The 20,841-nt window shown below is 44.8% G+C and overlaps 1 protein-coding gene across 5 annotated transcripts in view; it reads right to left on the reverse strand.

Annotated features, from left to right (window-relative positions):
- Tbc1d32 (TBC1 domain family, member 32) overlaps nt 1–20,841 on the reverse strand; it is a 157,282-nt gene that overhangs the window by 89,842 nt on the left and 46,599 nt on the right. For 4 of the 5 annotated variants that reach the window (XR_001234976.1, XM_013516656.1, XM_013516655.1 and 1 more), the window contains exons 16-22: nt 19,424–19,625; nt 18,691–18,773; nt 15,047–15,283; nt 13,358–13,496; nt 10,080–10,167; nt 7,794–7,912; nt 3,351–3,467 (exon numbers count right to left, since the gene is read on the reverse strand). Coding sequence is in view for 4 of the 5 variants with exons in the window: in XM_013516656.1 (XP_013372110.1) it covers nt 3,351–3,467; nt 7,794–7,912; nt 10,080–10,167; nt 13,358–13,496; nt 15,047–15,283; nt 18,691–18,773; nt 19,424–19,625 (985 nt within the window). In the remaining variant the exon portion in view is untranslated. The remainder of the gene's footprint in view (nt 1–3,350; nt 3,468–7,793; nt 7,913–10,079; nt 10,168–13,357; nt 13,497–15,046; nt 15,284–18,690; nt 18,774–19,423; nt 19,626–20,841) is intronic. The other variant, XM_013516658.1, reaches the window with a different exon arrangement.

Raw genomic sequence — 20,841 nt, forward strand, 5'->3', positions numbered from 1 at the left:
CTCTGTTTGTGTCTGTACTGATCCTTTGCTATTTTGTAAAATGTTGTCGGTCTGTTAGTATTTTCCTCCTTTTATTTCTAAAATTAAAAAATAAAATAAAATAAAAACAAAAAGCAGATTCAGGGGGCTGGGGATTTAGCTCAGCGGCACAGCACCTGCCTGCCAAGCGCAAGGTCATGAGTTCAATTCCTGGTACCGGAAGAAAAGCAAAAAAAAAAAAGCAGGTTCATAACAATAATAATGATAACAAGAATACTTACACCTCCCTTATAGAGATAACTACCACACTAATTCATTATTCTAAAAATGTACTCAACGGTTTGTTCTGCTTTTCCTGAAAAATAACTTTTTCAAGGTTATTTTTATTAATTTTTCCTAACGAACTTAATTAAATATAAAAAGAATGGCAGAATTAGAACCATTATTTCACACCTGCCAATGAAACATGAATCCCTGCAACAAAGACAAATAACCCAGTTTCTCCAAGAATCCATGGCCTAGGAACAAAAAGGAAGGGAGAACTGCTGCCCAAGAATGAAGGACTGAAGACTGGAAGCCGGAGCGGACAGCGGACCTTGTTTAGACGGTAAATTAACCAACAGCAAGAGACACAGCTCCGAGCCAGAGACAGCCTCTGGACAGGCTACGCACTGGGTTGAGGGAGCAAAGCCACTGCGCCAGGGGTGGTAATGCCACCAGGACTTACTGCAGCCATGCAGGGTACAGCAAGTCCTTAGCGGATTAGGGACTGAGTCATTACAGGTGAGCGGACAGCATGCTGACAGGAGCTTCAGAAGTCAGGGGGCAAAGCAGAAGTACATGGCAGGAAACTGGAAAAGTGTGGGGAACACATGGGAAAAGACTAGTTTAAAAATGCAAAAAAAAAGCTGAAATTTTGTGATGGTAGATGAGGGCTCCTTATGCTACCTTCCCACGCAACTCTGGAAACATCCACACCAGAAAGGTAAGGAAGCCCACTACCTGTGCACGTGCGCGCGGCACACACACACACACACACACACACACACACACACACACGGGTTCCTCGGTGCTGCTTGCTAGAGCTCCTTCCACGGGACTTCCATGGAAGAACATAAGAATTTACCATACTTCCAGCCGATCCGGAGAGGCAGGTGGGTGTGCAGGGAGCCATACAACAGTATCTGTCAGACTGTGCCATGGGCAAAGGGAGCACATTAGGAGAAAGGACACAGGAGACTGAAGGAAGTCCTAAAAATGAGAAGTGCTGCGCAGCCCAGAAGCAAGGTTATACAACCTCGAGACCGCAGAGCCTGCAGGAGAAGGTGCAAAGTGAGAGCAGAGAAAGAGGGGCGGCGGGCAGCGAGGCGATGTCACAGGCCAGACAGAGGAACGCAGACTCCCTCAGGAGCCACAGCGATCGGCGGAGATCTGAACCACAGAAAGGCTGCTGCTGGCTTCTGTTTTTAAAGCATCGCTTCAGTGTAGAGAGAGGATAACTTAGAGTTTGATACTGAAAGGAAGAGCAGTTAGGATCTTCCTGAAGTGATCCAGACAGGAGGCGGGGCTCTGCGCCAGGCTGTCATGAGAGAGGCATAACGCGATGCAGAAATCAGGACACGACACATGGCCGGTGAGGGGACAGCAGCGGCGACTTCCAGGCTCCTGGCTTGCTCAGCTGCAGAGCGGGTGGTGCCACACACTGAGACAGGAGAAGAGGAGACAACCCGTGTAGCAGAGCAAACGTACTCAGCTGCAGAAACTGTACCGCTAAGTGGTGCCCACGAGAAGCCAGGAAACTGGAAGAAGTGATTCCAGAGGAAAATGCCTGAGAGAGGTCCAGGACAGACCACAGAAACCAGAGACAGCCAGAGGTACACAGGACCACAACCACGGGAGAGGGGAATGACAGTAACGAGTGGATCACCAGCACAGTGGCACATGCCTATAACCCCAGCACTCAGGAGGCTGAGGCAGAAGGATCGCTGTGAGTTTGAGGCCAACCGGAGCTACACAGTGAGTTCAAGGCCAGACTGAGCTACACAGCAAGACCCTGTCTCAAAACAACAATAGCAAAGGAATACAGAGGTTAAGTAAGTTGTTTGGTTTGGTAGCAGAGTCTACACATGTTCAAGGGGTGACAGGAAGCAGCTGGTGATTCTTCTACAGGGTTGAAATGCAATGCCCTCCAGGAGTGCAGGAGTAACCCAGCTTGCAGATAAATGTCTTAAGCATAAACAGAAGAAGAATCCTCGCCTAAGTGGAAAGACACACGGAATAAGCACTGGACTGAGCTAGAAACAGAAACTAGAAAACACACTTGAGCCACTGTTCCAGATTAACAACACTCAGTTATGCTATTTTCCACAACCCATTTCTGTAAACCAACACGGGCGCCATGACTGCTTCCTATACCTGGTCACTGGGCACACGACGCTAAGGACGACCAGGCCCCCACTGCCCCCACCACTCAGTGCTGTGGGAGACAAGCAGACCCGGGCCAACTGCGGCATACGCGAGAGGCCCTGGGAGAGAAGCGTAAGCAGGAGATACAACCGCAACCCTTGAAGAGAACTGGGAGAATCCAGGTTGAAAGTTTAACAGTGGAAGTACCCATCCTTACATATTTCATTCCTCTATTACCCAAAATTTCCCAGTCAAAAAAGATTTTAAAAATTCAAATATTTGGGGTTAACATGGGTTAAAAGTATTCAGAAGGGGAAAAGTGTGTTTATAAGAACAATAACACACAGGAAAAATGACTAGGAAAAAAATAGTGATTAAGAGGGAATTCCAGCATAGAGCAATCCTTCACAAACCCTTATCTATATAAGCCTATGCACGTTTAATTCATAAACTTACCCAAAAATAAGGAAGTAAATACCTCTTAGGAGGGTTTATTCAAGTTAATCATCTGGGCAACTTTATGAGTGTAAAACAAGCCTCAGATTAAACAAATACAGTACGTACATACTGCCCTCGTGGGGCAATAATATGTAGTTCACTGAAACAAACAAAATATAATGACCTTCTCAGATATAAACTATTCTTAATTATTCTAGCCACGGAGGAGCAGCTCCACCATAGCTAAGGACACGGTGAGCCGCAAAGCTCCCCGCACACATGGACTTCTGCTTCTCCGAAGCTCTCTGCGGCCGGACAGGGGTCTCGTGCTCCGGGGGCGACTGGGGCTGCCGAAAGGTCTGGAGCAAACTCCCACTCCTGGGGATTCCAGAGTTGACAGACCAGGGGTAAATAACTAACTCAACCTTTAAAAGCTATTAAAGAATTTTTTTGGTCAAGATACATTTTACTCCCCATCTCAAACAGGCGGCATTTACAAAAGGGAACGTGGAAAGCAGAGGACTCACCGTGACACCCGCGGGGACTTCTCGGAGAGAGTACTCCGCCCTGTTCGGAAGGTCTCGGAGGCCCAGCAGTTCGTAGGCAGCAGGGGAAGACAGCAAGCTCACCAGCGCCAGAAAAGCCTGGGCGGGAGGAGAGGCAGTCCGGGTCATTAGCTCGCCAACAGCATCCACGGAAGGAGAGAGCAGTGAAGACGCACGGCTGTATGGCCGGAGGGCTACCGTGTAATAATCTAACAATCCAAATCGGATTGGGATCCTCCATATTCGGTAAGTGCAAAGCAGTTAAACAGCAGCCCGGAGAGTTCACAGCACACGACGGAACAACTGCTACAGAGCATATGTGAGAGCTGGGCAACATTTCCAGCGCTGCGCAGCTCCCGCACAGTTTAGTTCTGACCGGACATAAAGGAGGGCAGAAGGGAGGGAGGAAGGAATCCTTCTTATCCTCTGTACTATTCGATCTCATATGCATAAGAATATACAAGAGTAACGCTTAGGGACTCTAGGGCAAGATAACAAATTCTACATATTCTTGCCCTCGGGACACAGATTACCTTTTCCCAGGTTCACTGAAAATCCAATTAATCTACATATTACAGTTAATTTTAAAAATTACAACTGGCCCCCGTGTTCTGGCATAATCCCGCAAGCTGATCTCTCCGCACAGTCTCCCAGCTCCACACTCCACCTTCACCTTCTGAAAGGAAGGGGCTACGTCCCAGGCGCCTCTCCCTCCCGGATGCAGCCGCGCCCGTCACGGAGTTGGCCTTCCAGGGCTGCGCACACACACCCTTCCCCTCCTCCACGGTGCCCACGGGAAGCCACCCACGACAGTGGCCTGGGGCCTCCATCAGCCATGCTTCTCCTTCATTCCCACCTCCACAGCTTTCCAAATGTTTCTCGCTGTGTTTTGGAGTCCCATTAACTCTTTTTACTTCTAAAAGCTCTATATTCTATATTTTCATCTTCAACTATATCCTATTAATTTATTTGTAACTACTAAGTATTTCACTTGTTTAATCTTTTTGAAAAAGTCTCAGAAAATTTTCCTGTCATACAAATTGAGAACTTTCACTAGAATCAGAAAACTGAAATTTGGTGGCACACCTGTAATCCCAGCACGCTGGAGGCTGAGACAGGAAGACCAAAGCAAATATGAGGCCAGCCTGGGCTAGTGAGTTGAAGGCCAGGCTGAACTATAGAGTGAGACCTCCTCTCGAAAGAAAGACAGAAAGAAAGGCAGAAAGACAGAAAGACAGAAAGAAAGAAAGAAGGAAAGAAGGAAAGAAAGAAAGAAGAAAACTGAAATTTGAGAAAATTTAAAAGAACACTTAATTCCTTCTCTGATTTAACTGATGGGAAAAGTTCAGGTCCAGATAAGTAAAGTGGCCTGGCTGAGTCACTGTGGGAAGGCTGACGGCAGAGCTAGTCTGCATTTCCTCATTTCCAGGCTAAGATTACTGCTTACAAATCAGGACATCACCTTCAGACCCCACTGGACAGTGTCTGACATCTGCAGCCCTTGCTGGGGAAGCTGGAAACCAGAGTCCAGCTTGTGTTTCCTTCCATAATCTCAGCACATAATCCAAGTGTAACCCAACCAGCGACGGGGGCTACAAGGTCAGTGTTTCTTACACAGTGGTTGGTAACAAAGGTTATCTCTGGATAAGTAATGCGCTCTCATTAAGTTTTCTTTTAAGCACCTACATTTGCCTCCAGAAAGCAGTATTTCTTAAAATGAAGGTGGAATTTCTAGCCTACTCTAAGAATATAATTTATACACAACAAAAGCAAATATCGATTTGGATAACTAATATTATCAAAAAGTAACAAATAAATAAATGAAATGGCCTCGTTGCCACTTACAAATCCAATGCTTATGTAAAGAGAAATCTGGTTTAGAAGTTCACACTCGAGAGAATCGAGGGAACCTGACTGCCGAGGAGGGCGGGTGCGTGCACTGCGCCTTACAACCATTGAGGGGAGAGAGCGCTTCCGGCCACCCAGGCCACTGCACAAGCTCATCACTGGTCACCAGGTGTGGACCACAAAGGTGACGAAACAGAAGGCAATACGGTCTTATTTCAAGCCAATTTGTCATGAGGGTGTAAACTAAAAGGCACAAGTTGAAATGCTTTATAATTCGAATGAGTGAATGCTTCACAATGTTCCTCATATTCATCCATCAGAACATACTACCATAAGTGAGCCCTTCTTTTATGATGAAGGGACTTTCCTACCCATCACAATGGAAAAGTATAAAAACAAACATTTAATAGATCTGGATTTTGATGGAAAAAGACATACGGTCTTTGTTAGTCACATGTATCACTAACACACTGATGGGTTTGTATGATTTAGCTATGAACAACTCCATATTTATGGACTCTCCTGCTCAGAAAACAATTAGGACAATGCAAACTTGTGGGAACTTCTGATATGCTGCCCTAAGCGAATTACACAGGACTTCAGATGAAAACAATTCAATAATTATATTCCTGAACAGAAACAACCTGAACAGAATTTTAGAGACTTCAGATCTCAGCCACTTGTTTCTAGGAGAAAGACATCCACCGCGCACATGACAGGCATTTCTAAAGACACGGGGTGCTGCAGACTCGGGCTGTGGGAAGCAGAACCGGGAAGCACTCACTGTGCAGCCACTGGCTTCCACAAAAACGCACAGTGACGTCGCCAGCACCAGGGGCTGACCCTATTAACACCTGCACGAAATGCGCAAATCCTAGCACATGATCACAACACATAAATATACTTACCAATGTGCTAAAAAAAAAAAAAACAAAAACAGCGTTTTGTGAAATAATAAGAAATTTAATGGAAGGTCAAATGAAACATATTTTAAGACCAAAGCATCAAATTAATTACCTAAAGCCACAAAGTCTTCATAGGCATGGAAAGTCTTCCCAATTGAGAATGATCATCTATTCACTTATTTATTCAAAATGTTTTGACACCAGTTACTTACCAGTGGTGGTGCCAGATGTCAAAAATTAAAAAAATAAGTAAGGGCACAGTCCCTGCCCGTCACTTAAGCCAGGACACCGCCCTGCCGCCCGTGCCATCGAGGGGTAGGAGGTGGTGAGGAGGACCCAGCCCAGCACAGCCGGCGAGGGGTCGGAGGCGAAGACGCGGGCCAGCGAGCTGCCGGGGGCAGGGCCAAGCTGTCCCTGTCTCCGAGACAAAAGCTGTTTTCTGGGCAGTCGTGCCAGTTACATCTTACACTGTAGCTAGAACAACACACAGGAAAGTGTTTTTCACGGTAAACAAAACACTGGGGATAAGAAGCCAATGCGGACCCGAAAGTTTGAAGAATGACAGAGGTCTCATAACCCTGCCAGGGCACGTGGAAAGCACGCTCCACAGGCAGAGCAGTCAGAAAAAGCAGTGACTTGAAGGCAGCCTCGAGCCCAGACACACAGAGGCGGTGGCCAGACCCCAGCTCCCCCCGCCGGGACAGGGCGGACAGCACCTGAGATCTCTGAAGCTCAGTGTTTGGGCAGAGTCGTGGGTCAGCACAGTGTTTGGATGCTGTCTGCGATCCCGCCCCACTTCCCCGCTGCTGTGTGGCCCACACCCGGTCCTGGTGACATGGTTCAGTTGTGGGTTTCTATCTCTGGCATATCCAGAGTACCTGTCCTCACAAAAAAAGCCCCTTTTACACCCAGAATGTTGAACAGCGCCATTCTCTTCGTCCATGCACGGACTCTCTTCCATTTACTACCTGGCTTTGGTCATTACAGTACTCTTACCCACTTAATTTTAAAATTATTTTTCTAAAATGTGTTATTTTCTACAAGAGTGAACTGGAGTTCACTCTTCCAGTGAAGAGTTAACCACTCCAGAAAGAGGAATTACAAAACATTGAGGTTTTCTTTAAAAAAAATTATGATCTCTTTTGACAAAAAGTCCCATAGTACTATAAAGTTCAAGTTAGAAATCATCACCTTATTACAGTGGAATCCAGACAAAGTGTTAAAAATGTGAAAGAGCCACTGAATTATGATAAAATATTGTGTGGTGCTTAGAAGACCTCCAGGCACCTCCCCTCCACAACCCCAGGGCCTCACAGGACTCCGTTAGATCCAAGCCCGAGAAGAGAATGCGGCCTGGACTTTTTTTTGGTTCACTGGTTTTGTTCGTTTCAGAGATCTGTTTTCTCTATTAAGTTATTACCATACTCTTTATCAAGGGAGGAAGATGTGAAAGACAAGCATCTTGTAAAATATTCCCAAGGAACAGCAGTGTTTCCATTGTTCACTCAATTTATTTGGAAAACAAAAGAGAAAAATTAAAATTAACAAAGAGAAGAAGGCAATGAGGAGAGTGTGCCGGCTGTAAGCAGGCATGGCCAAGGTCAGGGTGGCCATTTCCGTGAGGTATGCGTCATCTGCGCTGTATTTATCTATGAACCAAGTGACTCCTTACCTTCTGACAGCTTCGGTCAATAGGGTCCACCGGCGTAGACCTGGGGTGGGTCACCCTCACATCGTCTCCTCCACACTCCAGACTGGACCACAGACCAGCTACAAGTGCACTGACAAACCCTGGGAAGAAAGAGATTTTATGTCACATTCATGGGAGAGCACTTCCAGATTATGGAGCAAAAGACGCGGTTATCCTGGCGAAAAGGCTGGTCCACTCACCAAAGCCGCACACACACATACCTCTTCCGTGAGAGACCATCTCTGCCCTTTGTGTAAACATCTATTGTTACTACACTTTTAATTTTTTCATTTTAAAGAGAAAATAAAAATAACAACAAAGACAAAAACAACACAAAAACAATAATGATACAGAATTTCAAAACAAGATGACAGGAAGTAACAGTGGTTGTTGTATTACACATTGCTATCTTCACGAAAGTTGCTCAGATTACCAGAACACGTTTATGACCCGCCATCACCATAAAGCTCTAATGTGTAAACTCAGAGAAACTTGTTCCCTGTTGGAATGCTGAATTTTGAGGCCAAGATCTTCTCACTTGACCAACAGCTTCTGTGAATGTTTTTGTAAAAAAAAAAAAAAAAAAAATGATAAAATTTACACTGTGCTCTGTGAATGAGTCAGCAGCAAAGGCATGCTCAGGCCTAAGGCTGCGTGTCATGGGCTGGGGAGGAGAGGAGGGGGATCGGAAAGCAGCCTGGGCATCTGAACAGTAAAACAGTGAAAGTGCACACGTTCTCTTACTCATAAATGCACACACACACACGCACACACACACACTTCCATATGGTCAGCACAATTCCGCATTATATACAACTGCTTCAATACAATCCCATGAGTCAAAGGCTATATAACTAAATGAAAATGAATATTAAACTTGATTAATCATATGCAAAACCATATGCAAAACTTGATTAATCATATGCAAAATTGTATGTTATAAAAATATAACATCCAACCAGAAAATCAGTAGTTCTATTAGAACCATAAGGGTCCTCTGCTAACAAAAAATACAGACTCTAAAAGTAAGAATATGAGGGTTCAAATTCTACATTTTTCAACTTTTTTTTTGTCTTTTTGAGATAGGATCTTGCTATGCAGTTCAGGCTGACCTTGAGCTCACTTTGTACCCCAGGCTGGTCTTGAACACGCAATGATCCTCCTGCCTCAACCTCCCAAGTGCTGGGACTACAGGAGTACACCACCACACCCAGCCAACATTTTTCAACTCATTAAGTACATAACTTTGGCAAAAATCCCTGGACCTCCCCAATTGAAAAGCAAGATAATAATTATAGGGCTGCCACAAAATATACAGGGGATGCTGCACATAAATTTCCTAACGTTACTCAAGGCATGACAGGACACTTTCCTCCTTCTGGCCTATGGAAAACCACATTCAACCCTCTTGTGGAAAGTAGGAGGAAGCTTAAATGACTTAACCAAGAGTCAGATTTGAGGTTTAAACTAGTCTGGAAATGCTTCGTTAGGCTATTCTAAGTAGAAGAAAAACAAGTCCTTCGGTACAGGGCAAGTTTTGCCAAAAAAAAAAACATGTTTCACCTCACAAGTAGTTCAAATTAGTTCAGCCAAAAATTAAAGATACAATACAGGAAATACTTTCACTTAAAGAAAGAAACTGTAGTGGACGCTCAGGTCACTGAGGCTGTGAAAATGTAAGCCAGCACCCCTGGCGGGAAGGCACCCTGTCGGTATGGGGTAAGCCTTCGCATGGGCATATTAACCCCCCGTGTGTGAGCATCTTTAAATCCAGCTGACATGGAGAAGAAATACTGCACAATCCAAGTGATCGTGAAAACACAGTGGTAAGGATTCTGCCAAGAAGAGACAGGGCAGAAAGGGAATCAGGAAACGGTGTGTGCATGCGTGGCAACGGTCAGAAGCGTCAATTTTGATGCAGAGACGCTGAAGTCTCTGAACAAAGCACTCAGGCCATCCTACAGAGATGACGCTGTGGAGACAGGAGCAAGGCGAGGACTCTTCAGGCTTCCCGTACCTTTCTGTTCCCTCGAGCACGTACCATCACTCTAGGGGAGCGGACAGGGCACGTGTGTTTCACAGGGGGGAAAAAAAAACAGCACAATTTTGTGAAAGACAAAGCCAAAAACAAAATCTTGTAACTTTCTTTTGCACAAAATTTAACCTGAGTAACAGAACGTAGGATTACATATCTGATACTTCATCGTGCCAGGCCAACTTGCGGCTGCTTGCTTGGTTTGTTACCTTTACATGGCAGGAAAGGCCTACCTGAGTCTCGCAGAGCTGCTGCACCTGCTGCCGTGGACGCCACCTGTGCAAGCACCACTCCACGGTCAGCCTTCCTCCGCCGGCTGACCTAAGGGACGAGGCGCGGAAGGGGAAGAACAAAGGAGAACGCTGCTTCACGCATGCTATTCCAGAGTTACTTCTACTCTTAGATTAGAATATTAAACACCCTTTAGGACAGTAACAGCCGGGCGTGGGGTGCACGCCTGTCATCCCAGCATTTGGGAGGCCGAGATAGGAGGATTGCTGCAAGTTTGAGGCCAGCCTGAGCCATATAGTGAGTTCAAGGCCAGCCTGAACTGCACAGCGAGACCCTATCTCAAAAAAATAAGACAATCACAGCAGCAAGAAAAACAAACTGAGACCCTAACAGTCAATGAATGTGTATGCCTGTGATATTTTTGACAATCTTATTTCAGGTCCCAGCTCTGGCCTTGAACAAGTCACGTACCTCCCTAGGCCTAACTCTGGTCATACATGAAATAAGGGACTTGGACCAGATGAAGAGTGAGACTGCTTCCAACTCTAAATTTTATTGTCCTATTACTACTGTTAGGCTGGGTCCTCATTAATCAGTTTCATCCTTAATAAATCTCAATCGAATGCCAGTTCCTTAATTGAATTTTCAACTAATCAAACAACTCTAAAAAATAATAATGGTTTCTTTTCAAGGTGGACATTATTTTAGAAGGCACCCTGAAGTGGGAACAGTGTGTGTGTGTGTGTGTGTGTGTGTGTGTGTGTGTGTACAAGCTCACACAGACTCCTAGTCATGAATATACCAGTTTAGGCGAGCACTGTAAAATCCTACAGAACCTGCTATTCCGCGGAGAATACTGAATGTATGTTCAGAGGGAAGTACAGAAGAGAGCACCGCTCTTAGCGTAAACCGCGACAGAGAATCAGACAGACACAATAATCTCCTCTGCAGACTGGCTAGCATCATCTTGGCTTATACAGTACTTGGCTTCCAAACAGTTATTCATTCAGAATTCATACTAAAAGTATCTGTTTTAACTTCAATTTTTAAAAATATAAACTGTACATTCCGTTTTAAGGGGAAAAAAGGAACTACAGAAGAATTTAGGACCACAAGATAAAATTAGGCTTATTTCTTAGATTTTCTGCTGCTTGTGTCTTTGCGTTTACCCTCCTCTTCTCCTTCCATGGGTGGTACTTCCTGTCTTCCTTATTTCTAACCTGCTGTTCTGCAGCCTCAGTTCACAGAAGTTCAGCAGGACCAGTGTCCAGCCTTTTTCCAACCTGCCTTCCTCCACAACAACGAAAGAGCACTGTCTTCACCAACTTCCCCCCGGCCCTGCTCATACGGCATCGGCCACCCGGGCCTGCCCAAGTCACACTCCTAAAAAGGAAGGCGCAGAGGAAATTATCAGTTAGAGATGCTTCACTAAATAAAATACAGACACTGTTTGTCTAAGATAAACGGCAAGAAATGTGAGCCTCAGCCTCGCTGCAATGAGTAACTAGCTGGTTACCAGGCCTGTGAAACGTGTCATTTGAGTGTCCTCTTTCCCTTCGGCAATATTAAGATGACCTTGCCTCCTTGCTTTCTTGGCAAACAACTGAGAATCTAAATAAAGGAAACATACTGAATGGGGCCGAGCACCACTGCGGCATCACAATTACCATAATGAAGATGGCATGAACTAAACTACAAGGCTGTACGTTGCAGAAGTCCAGGGAACAGTGTCATCTCTGAGGACCACAACGGGACGCAAAACCAGACTAGGTTATTTCAAAATGTATGAAAATAGAAAAGGCACCACATCGGAGGTGATCACCTTACAGTAAAAGCTGCGTTTGCGTGGTCTGAAGCACCGGAATGAAAACAAGAAAGATCTCTGAATCGCTTCCATGTTTGCAAAAATACAACAACACACACCAAATCCTTAACTAATATACAGGGGCAGCTGCAAAGTCCCTGCTTAGAAAGCCACACACAACTTTCTGCCAACGTCGAAGGGCCTGAAGACAGCGTACAGATTCTCAGAGAAGATTCCCAGGGCGTTGTGCACATCCAACTCTCAAAGGCAGAAGCTGGGACAGGCACGCGTGAGGGCGACTGGAGCTGACCGGCAGCAGCAGCGCTAGACGGAAACGATCAACACGCGAGGCGTCGCGCAGGGGGACGCGCAGCACGCGCCATAAACAGGCGCGGAATGAGCCGGTGCAGAAACGCTCCCCTTCAGCAGCACGACATGAAAGCACTCACCTGTACACACGAACCAGCGTGGCAAGCCCACAGGCCCACAGAAACACGTTTACTCATGAGAGACTGGTGAGGAATCTCACCTAACAACAGTTTATTTTTCACAGGCAGAAACAACAAAGGGCTGAGTTACTGGTTTTCTTCTAAGTTTAACCAAAAGTAGTAAATTCGAATTGAAGAGAGCAAGAGGAAGGAAGAGCACATTGCCAACAGGGAACCCAGCGCTGTCAAAACAACAGCTGCTCGAGACAAAGCAGAACGAAGACCGCTGCTGAACGGACCGGGACAGACGCCGCAGCGCGGCTAGCAAAAAGGCCGGAACTGCGGGGAAAACAAATTTTAACCAGACCTTTCTTCATCCCCTTTCCCTCACCTCCCTCCCCACTGTGTCACTTGCAACAGACTTAACATCCTGCAGGACTAACTCCCCTCACTCCTACGTTTGAGAATTCCCTTCATTTTATATATATATATGTGTGTGTGTGTGTTTTTCAGATAATATTTATGTTAACTACTCTAAAAATGAAGTATAAAAAGCCACACCTAAGACCCTAAAAAGTCTAGAAGTCTAGGGATATTTACCTCCACAAAATGGTCTGAATGTGACTTAATGGCTCTGACTATTTGATAAAAGGCTAAATTATATCATAAATTTTATTTAGAAGTAAAATATAGTTTCTCTACAAATGGTTTCAATTCTTTTAAAACATGGAAGCTTAAACATTCACTGATACATACCTTTAGACTCTAAGTTTTTCTCCAGAAGTTAAATCCATGCAGCTTAAGTACATCCAGATGTTTGATATCGTATTTATAAAACATGTGGATGATTAACTGTGTAAACACAGCTACAATACCAATATCAATCTCTAATGTTTTCCTTAAAAGAAAAACCTCAAGTACTGTAATGTGATACAGCTTTTTAATTGAGGCTTAGTAACTTCTGCATGTACACAGAGCAGCATGATGTTCTTAATGGCTTTTACAGCAGCAAGAATCCCTTTTGCCAGCAGCAGATGGCAATTCATACCTGTAAATTTTTGGCGTATTGGTTGGACATAAATGTCACACATTCATTGATTACACCTGTTCGCTGAAGAAGCAGTAATCCTTTGGGGGTAGCAGCAAAATTCAGTAAATCGTCTAACAAATTCTCTTCGCAAGCCATACTGAAACAAGTAAAAGAAGGGTAGAACTTACGCTCTCAGGATGCTCGAAATTGAATGAAAAATGTTTCAGCTTTACACTTCCAATAATTAAATTTGTAAACTACACATTGATTGTAAACTATTCAAAAGATATTTTAAAAGAAGAGTAAAAGATTGGTTTCTTTGAGGGTAATTCTTTCCTTCTTACATGTTCTGGTCTAAAGATTTCCTTCTCTGAGGGAAACACGTATTTGTCAGTGCATTTCTCAGTGTTTTCATTGCATCCAGATTCTCTCCTGCAAGCTTTAAATCCAGTCTAACCTGCTAGCATTATCGTGTTTGCCTGGATTCCCTGGCCCTCAACTTCCATTGTTTCTGTGCTTTCTTTTATTATAAAATATGACTTTCTAAACCATGTTATTTTGATGAGTTTTTACATTTTACGTTGGGAGAATGACATCATTTTCTTCTCAAAACACATACATAAGGAAAGCCAACAACTTTCTCTAGAGAAAAAAATGGGAGCCTCAAGAAAACAGAAAGAATATTTTAAAAGCACTGTATTCAATATATATTATCATTCACCCATTAAATTTTAAAAATGACTTCCTATGAATTGAGGAAAAATATCATTATGATATCATTCACAGTACCATTAGGGCAAATTTAAAGTGATACAGAAAACATCAAAATAACAACAAAAATGTGTGAGGTCTTGAGGTCAATCTCCAGCACCACAATAAATAAATAAACAAATAAACAAATGCAAAGACATGTGGTTATACTGCAATAGATTTATCACTTACTACCTATTCTAGAAGACAATGGAGAAATAGCTTCAAAAATGAATGAAAAATAATTGTCTACTTGAACATTTATACCCAGATAAACTATCACCTCTGAGTGAGAATGTACGTGCTGGGGGAGGGGAGTATGGGATGGAAAAAGAATAGGTATTTTTAGACATAAAAAGAAAGGATAGTTTTACCATCCCTAAATTTTAACAAAAGAAGTATAAGGGGAAAAAAGTAATCCAAAGAATGGGCCACAGATTTTAACAAATGTAATAAAAAAGTAGTAAAAACAGGTTCAATAAATGTAACAGTCTGAACAAATAAACTAGATGATTTAAAATATAAAAGCAAACTTCCAGATAACCTCAAGAAGATGAAGAATTACAATGCATTTGGGATCAATGATCACAGAAGCTCGCTAAAACCCGTGATCCATACCAAGCATGATACAAATACCTAACTATTTTATACTTCTTTTAAAACATATAACAAAATATATACACTAACACCTTAAGGATTAACTACTTTTAAAAGTAAGTACACAGCTTATGCTTTCAAGAGGGAAAAACAGGAATAAAACTTCTATCAATCTAAAATAAAGCAGCCAAGAAGAAAAGCAACAAAGAGAACATACACAGAAAATACAAAATAAGAGAAAACATAAGCTCCAAATGTATCAGCATCACAAAAAAATGTAAAACCCTTAAACCCAGCTAATAAAACTTTACATAAAAATTTAAAGATCAGCTCAGACTATAAAATCTACTATAGTCATACCTTGGTACTTGAGTGCTCTGAAACTCATCGAATTTGGTACTGGACACATTTTGGCTTGAAGCTTTTGTCCCCACACTGGACATCTGCTTAGCACTCGCCGTGCCAGTCGCAGCTTGTCCACACGGATGGCCGTGCGGCTCTCGGCCCTTTCCGGCCGCGGCGGTTTGCCTGGTACTTGCAGTCTTCGGCGCTCCTCGCACCTCCCGGGACCCACTTGCAAGGAGGACAGACGAAGCACTGCTCTCAGCACGACAGGCGGGAAGGGGATGAGAGGGCGGGAAGAACACATCTGTACGTAGTGACAAGATAAAACTGGCCCAAGCCCACATGGATAACCCCTCTTCCCCCGACTCCCGACACCCAGGGGTGACCAGACGGCAACTGCAGAGATCCCCGCCAACATCGCACGACAGGAGATTTTCTCCCTAAGTAAACGCGTGGCATTGTGAGAAGCAGACATCCGGCTTCTGCGCAGAGAGCAGCCGTGAACCTCAAGGTTCACTGGGCACCAGGCAGGCCCGAAGGCAGAAAGCACACACTGCTGCTGACCAAGACCAAGAAAGGACACAGTGTCCACAACACCGGCACGCCATCACGGGCGCCCGCGTGCTCTTCCTTGACAAACCTTGCTGTGCATGCAAATGAAATCTTCCTGCGTTATCTGCAACCTCCTAATACCTTATGCAAATATGAACCGAAGCAAAATTCTGGCGATATTTGTATCACAGAACATAAAATTTAAAGCAAAGTTGTAAAAGATTATAAATATATTTATGCATATATCGAAGCACATATAAAGCATCAGCTTCCAAGGAAGAATAGTCTTTCTAAGCAAACAGATTTTTTTTCAGCCAGCCCTGTAGTACTAAGTCACCAAGTAAACTCAACCAGGGTAAAAAGAGACACATGCGACCCATGGTCTCCGGAAAGAGTGTAATTGTGAGTCAAAGAGAAAATAAAACAGTGACAACAACTGTGTTTGGAAGCTAAAAACAATGCATTACAAATGTTTCACAGATTAAAGAGGAAAATAAAAATAGAAATGTCAAAAATATTTAGTAACCGCGTAATGAAAGTGCTATGCATCAGACTGCTCTCGTGCGGCTGCCGTGGGCTGCTGTGCTAATTCCCATCTCGGGCCCTTTCTCCCTCTCCCGAGAGGAGAGAGCCGGAGAGGGAGGAGAAGAGGGAAGAAAAGAGAACACGAACAGAACTGAACCCCTGTCCGATAAGCTAAGGCAATAAACTGCACAGGGGGACAGAAAAGACCAAAAACTACTAAGGGTCAAAAAAGAGAGATAATTAAATCTGGGGGACAATTTTTTTTAATCACACAGCAATTACTCCAGCAGATTTACTTTGAAAAGTGTAAATATACAGATTTTAAGAAGTAATGTTAACTTCAAATAATATAATCAAAAGTTACTCAATACAAACAGAAATCTAAGACATTGGCTGTTGAAGACACCAAAATCACTTAAAAATTCTGCATGTTTCCTCCCAAATAAAATACAGGCAAAAAGCTGGCAAGCTGGACCACTACGTGGAACAGCATACACAATTCCGGAAAGTAAGTGTTGCCCTGACAGCATATCTTTTCTGCTACTACACTTGCAATTCTCCTTTAAACTGCAGTGAAGATGCTCTGAACTGCTCAGCACAGGAGGAAGACCTCAGCGGCTACATTCTGTCGGCCCACTGCCCTGCGGAGGGTCGCTGCGAAGCCCCCGCTGCTCTGCGGAAGCTGAGCCTGGCTGTTCACTTCCGTGGGAGCACACGCCAGCTGCACAGACCACGAGCCCCTCGCTACTGCACAGTCAGCTGCCCGCAGGCCCCAGGACCCGCCGGGCAGGCGAGCCCCTACAGCTCTTCTCTGAGATTGAAGTTTTCCCCACAGTCACCTCAGGGGCTCTCAGAGCTACAGTCACTGACACAAAGCAAAGCGGCCGTGCAGAAGCCGTACCCGGGGCTTCTGCTCTCCTCCACACTGAACGGACGCCAGTGCCCTACCGTGACGGTGCATCCGCTCTACCTTTCCTGCAGAGCGACCTCAACTCCAAACGGGGATGGAGAAGGAAGCTCCAAAGCAGGCTTCCGGAAAATGTGAGACCAAGATGCTCACACACGCCTGTCATCCCAGCACTCGGGAGGCTGAGGCAGGAGGATCACATAATAACGTCAGGTGTTGCAGAGCCTCCTCTGCACCTCAATGAGCTCCTGGCTGAGAGCCTCTATGGCTCCCCTACCCACCCTCCCCACAGCAGAGGGAGGAACTCGGGTCTGGCGGGTGCCGGGTGCAAGGGTTCTCCTCCACGCAGGCCGTCAGGGTCCTGCTGCCTGGGGAAGGAAGCGCAGGTCCTGCTCTGTCCCACCATGCTGTTCAACTCGACCACGGTGAGTTGCGCCTTTCCAGGAAACCCACCACCGTCCGGCTGATTGTGACTGGACCAAACCTGCCCAGTTCCTGAGATCGGTATTCACAGCCAGCGTTAATCAGGGTTTTCATTTCTCTGTTAGCTGGTTTAGCACACAAAGTGAGGGAGTGAATGGGATATGAGGCATTAGGTCCTTCACTCTGGAACAGCAGAGCCTAAAAACTCCACTAAGTGTTACTGACAGCAGTGTGTTAAATACATTTTTTTTTTATTTTTTATTGGTTTTTCTCCGGTACCGGGAACCGAACTCACGACCTTGCACTTGCCAGGCAGGCACTTTACCACTGAGCTAAATCCCCAGCCCCAAGTCTTTTTTTTTTTTTTTATTGGTTTTTCTCCGGTACCAGGAACTGAACTCACGACCTTGCGCTTGCCAGGCAGGCGCTTTGCCGCTGAGCTAAATCCCCAGCCCCCTAAATACATTAATCACACTCCCTATCAACTTCGCCCATGGACCACTGGAGGACAAACCTCTCCTTTCCCACAGCTGACATCCATGTGCTCATTGTAACTCAGCTGTACAACGACTCTGAGAAGCCTTCCCTTCCGAGCTGGCTCTCAACAGACCTCCCTAACCCGTATGTGTATTTAGCATGCTACACTGCCAGCTATACTTACTTACATTCTACACCACAAAATGTACTCTCTAAGTCCATACGTGTCCCCAAAACTTCACAGGACACTGGGTCTAGTAACTGAATAAGTGGAAAATGTATGCAAGAATGAAAAGGACTCATTTTCAATTTTAGTATGTGCTAATTCAAAATTTTCTGGAAACACTACAATATGTCAAGGTTCCTAAGCCAAAACGTAAAAACAGCGCAGAGTCACTATAATAAATATTGCCAGGTTGTCTTAAAGGTGATCAGGATCACATAATCTCTAAAGAGCCTCCGAATTATAGTTTTCCTGGAACCTGTATATATAGACTGACTTCCTATAAAATGTTCTTGCCATAGTATTTTATTACATTTTGATAACTTTTAAATTATTTCAGCAATGAGCCAGGGCGTGGTGGCCCATGCCTATAATCCCAGCACTCGGGAGGCTGAGGCAGGAAGGTCACTGTGAGTTTGAGGCCAGCCTGGGCTACACAGTGAGCTCAACGCCAGCCTGAGCTGCGTAGGGGGACCCTGTCTCAAAAAGACACACACACACAAAATTACTTCAGCAAACATGGTAAGCACATAACTTTAACAACATACTTACGCATTTCGGTGTCCCTGGCTCACTGAGGAGGCAGCGTGAGAGCCTGGCATTGGCGCAGGGACGCTCTCTGATAGCAAACGTGTCTAGAAGAGAACGGACAGAACCACATCATTCTTCTTACTGACAGCACCAGCTGTTAGACCTTTTTTTTTTACTGTATTTGTATTTTTTATTAGTGCTTGGTATTCTTTTTTTTTTGGTACTGGGAATCAAACTCAGGACCTCACGCTTGCCAAGCAGGCACTGTGCCACTGAGCTATATCCCCAGCCCTTATATTTGTATTTTTTAATATTGTCATTAAAATCAAAACTGTACTTTGAAGCAAATTCCTTGGCTTAGTGTCCTATCGCAAAGTATTTCACAGATGAGCCATACAAACTGAGGTTAGAAGACCCGGTAAACCACCGAGAGACACCTCGCACTACTGTTGCTATACTATGACAGAGTCAGCTTTCTCTGAAACTTGCTCAGAAACATCTTCCACAGAGGACTGCGCATTTGTGCCAAGGGAATTTCCCTACAGCCTCTGCCACCACAAGCCTCTGTGCGCCCAGCACAGGCTCAGCACCTGGGCACCGAGAGCGGAGGTGCTGACGTCCTCCGTGCTGCCTGACGCTGAAGTCATCCTTACCCCAGTAAAACACTGCATCCACACACAGGGCACGCTGCCGTGGCACCTGTATCTGAAATAAACGTTTGCAGGGAGGAGCGAGGACGCTCTCCAACACTCACCTTCCTCCACGCCTGTGCTATAGACTCGTGTAAATTGTAAGGAAGCAGCGCCTGCAGCCCCTCACAGGTGCCGTACATCTGACAGCACACAGACACGAACGCACCCTGCACCGCAGGCTGCAGTGCTGATCCAGGAAAGACAGAAATCTCCTCGTCCAGAAGTCTCTTCGTAAACTGGGCGATGACATGAGCACCTGGCGGGCTAGAAGATGATACCACAGTCATACAATCCTGGCTTTATGAAGCAACACCCCAAGGCCAGCCTTGCCGTAAGTCCTTATCTGCTGGGTTCTGCAGCAGACCAGGCAGTGCCCCTGCGGCTACACAGGTGTCCACGTCAGCGGGGAGCAGCGTCAGTGGGATGCAGGAAAGAACAGTGGGACAGGGAGAAGGGCACAGCACCACACACATGCCCAAGTCAGACGCCACACAGCCAGGGACATACGTAATTTGTGACCATACAGTGGGAACAGAAGCACGAATTCTTCATATTTCCCAGTGCAGACACACCTCCCAGGCCATGTGTAAGACTTGGCTCCTCACAGACACACGACAGACTAAAACGCTTCAGTGTGCTGCAGGTGGTTCTATGTATCTTAAATGCATTTATTTAACTCTCACTATTATCTTAGGAGGGAAATCCTCCAGGTTTTTACAGATAAAGAAACACAGGTGACGCAAGTAGTCACAGAACATCACATAGCTCAGAGGAGGCAGAATGAAGCAGAATGACCTACACCCCCTAGCTCCAGAATACACACTTTTAATTATTTTTCTGTTTTAACTCTTTTTAAATTAATATTAAGTTGTAGGTTGAAGAGAATATCAAACATCCACGCACCCTTTGTCACCTTCAAGGGTCAAGGAATTATCATTCTCATTTACTAAGAAAGAAAAAAGTCAAAATTATGAACAAAACATCCAGAACTCTGGGGAATGGTTAAAAGGCCAATTTACAAAATTCTGGAGCAGGAGGGTCACAAGATTCAAACTAATGGCACAGAAAGTGTCTTTAATGAAATAGGAACAGAGAAATTTTCAAATCTTGGGAAAGCTATGGACATCCAGGCACAGGATGCATTTACAACCCCAAACAGGGATGACCAGGAAAGAGACTCCCCACATTACAGTTAAAACAGCAAGACTACAGAGCAAGGCAAGAATGCTGAAAGCCGTATGAGAATATTCCAGGTCACTTATAGAGAAAAACCAACCAGAATACCTGAAGACTTCCCTGCAGACACCCTGAAGGCCAGGAAGGTATGGCAGTATGTATTTCATCCCTGATAGAAAATACCTGCCAACTTTAATGACTATATCCAACAAAGCTACCCTCCAAATGCGAAGTACAAAGACTTTCCAAGATAAACATAAACTAAAGAGACTCATAACCACTAAGTCAACATTACAGAAATACT

The sequence above is a fragment of the Chinchilla lanigera genome, unplaced genomic scaffold (assembly GCF_000276665.1).
Source record: "Chinchilla lanigera isolate Chin_1 unplaced genomic scaffold, ChiLan1.0 scaffold00035, whole genome shotgun sequence".
Classification (NCBI taxonomy): domain Eukaryota; kingdom Metazoa; phylum Chordata; class Mammalia; order Rodentia; family Chinchillidae; genus Chinchilla; species Chinchilla lanigera.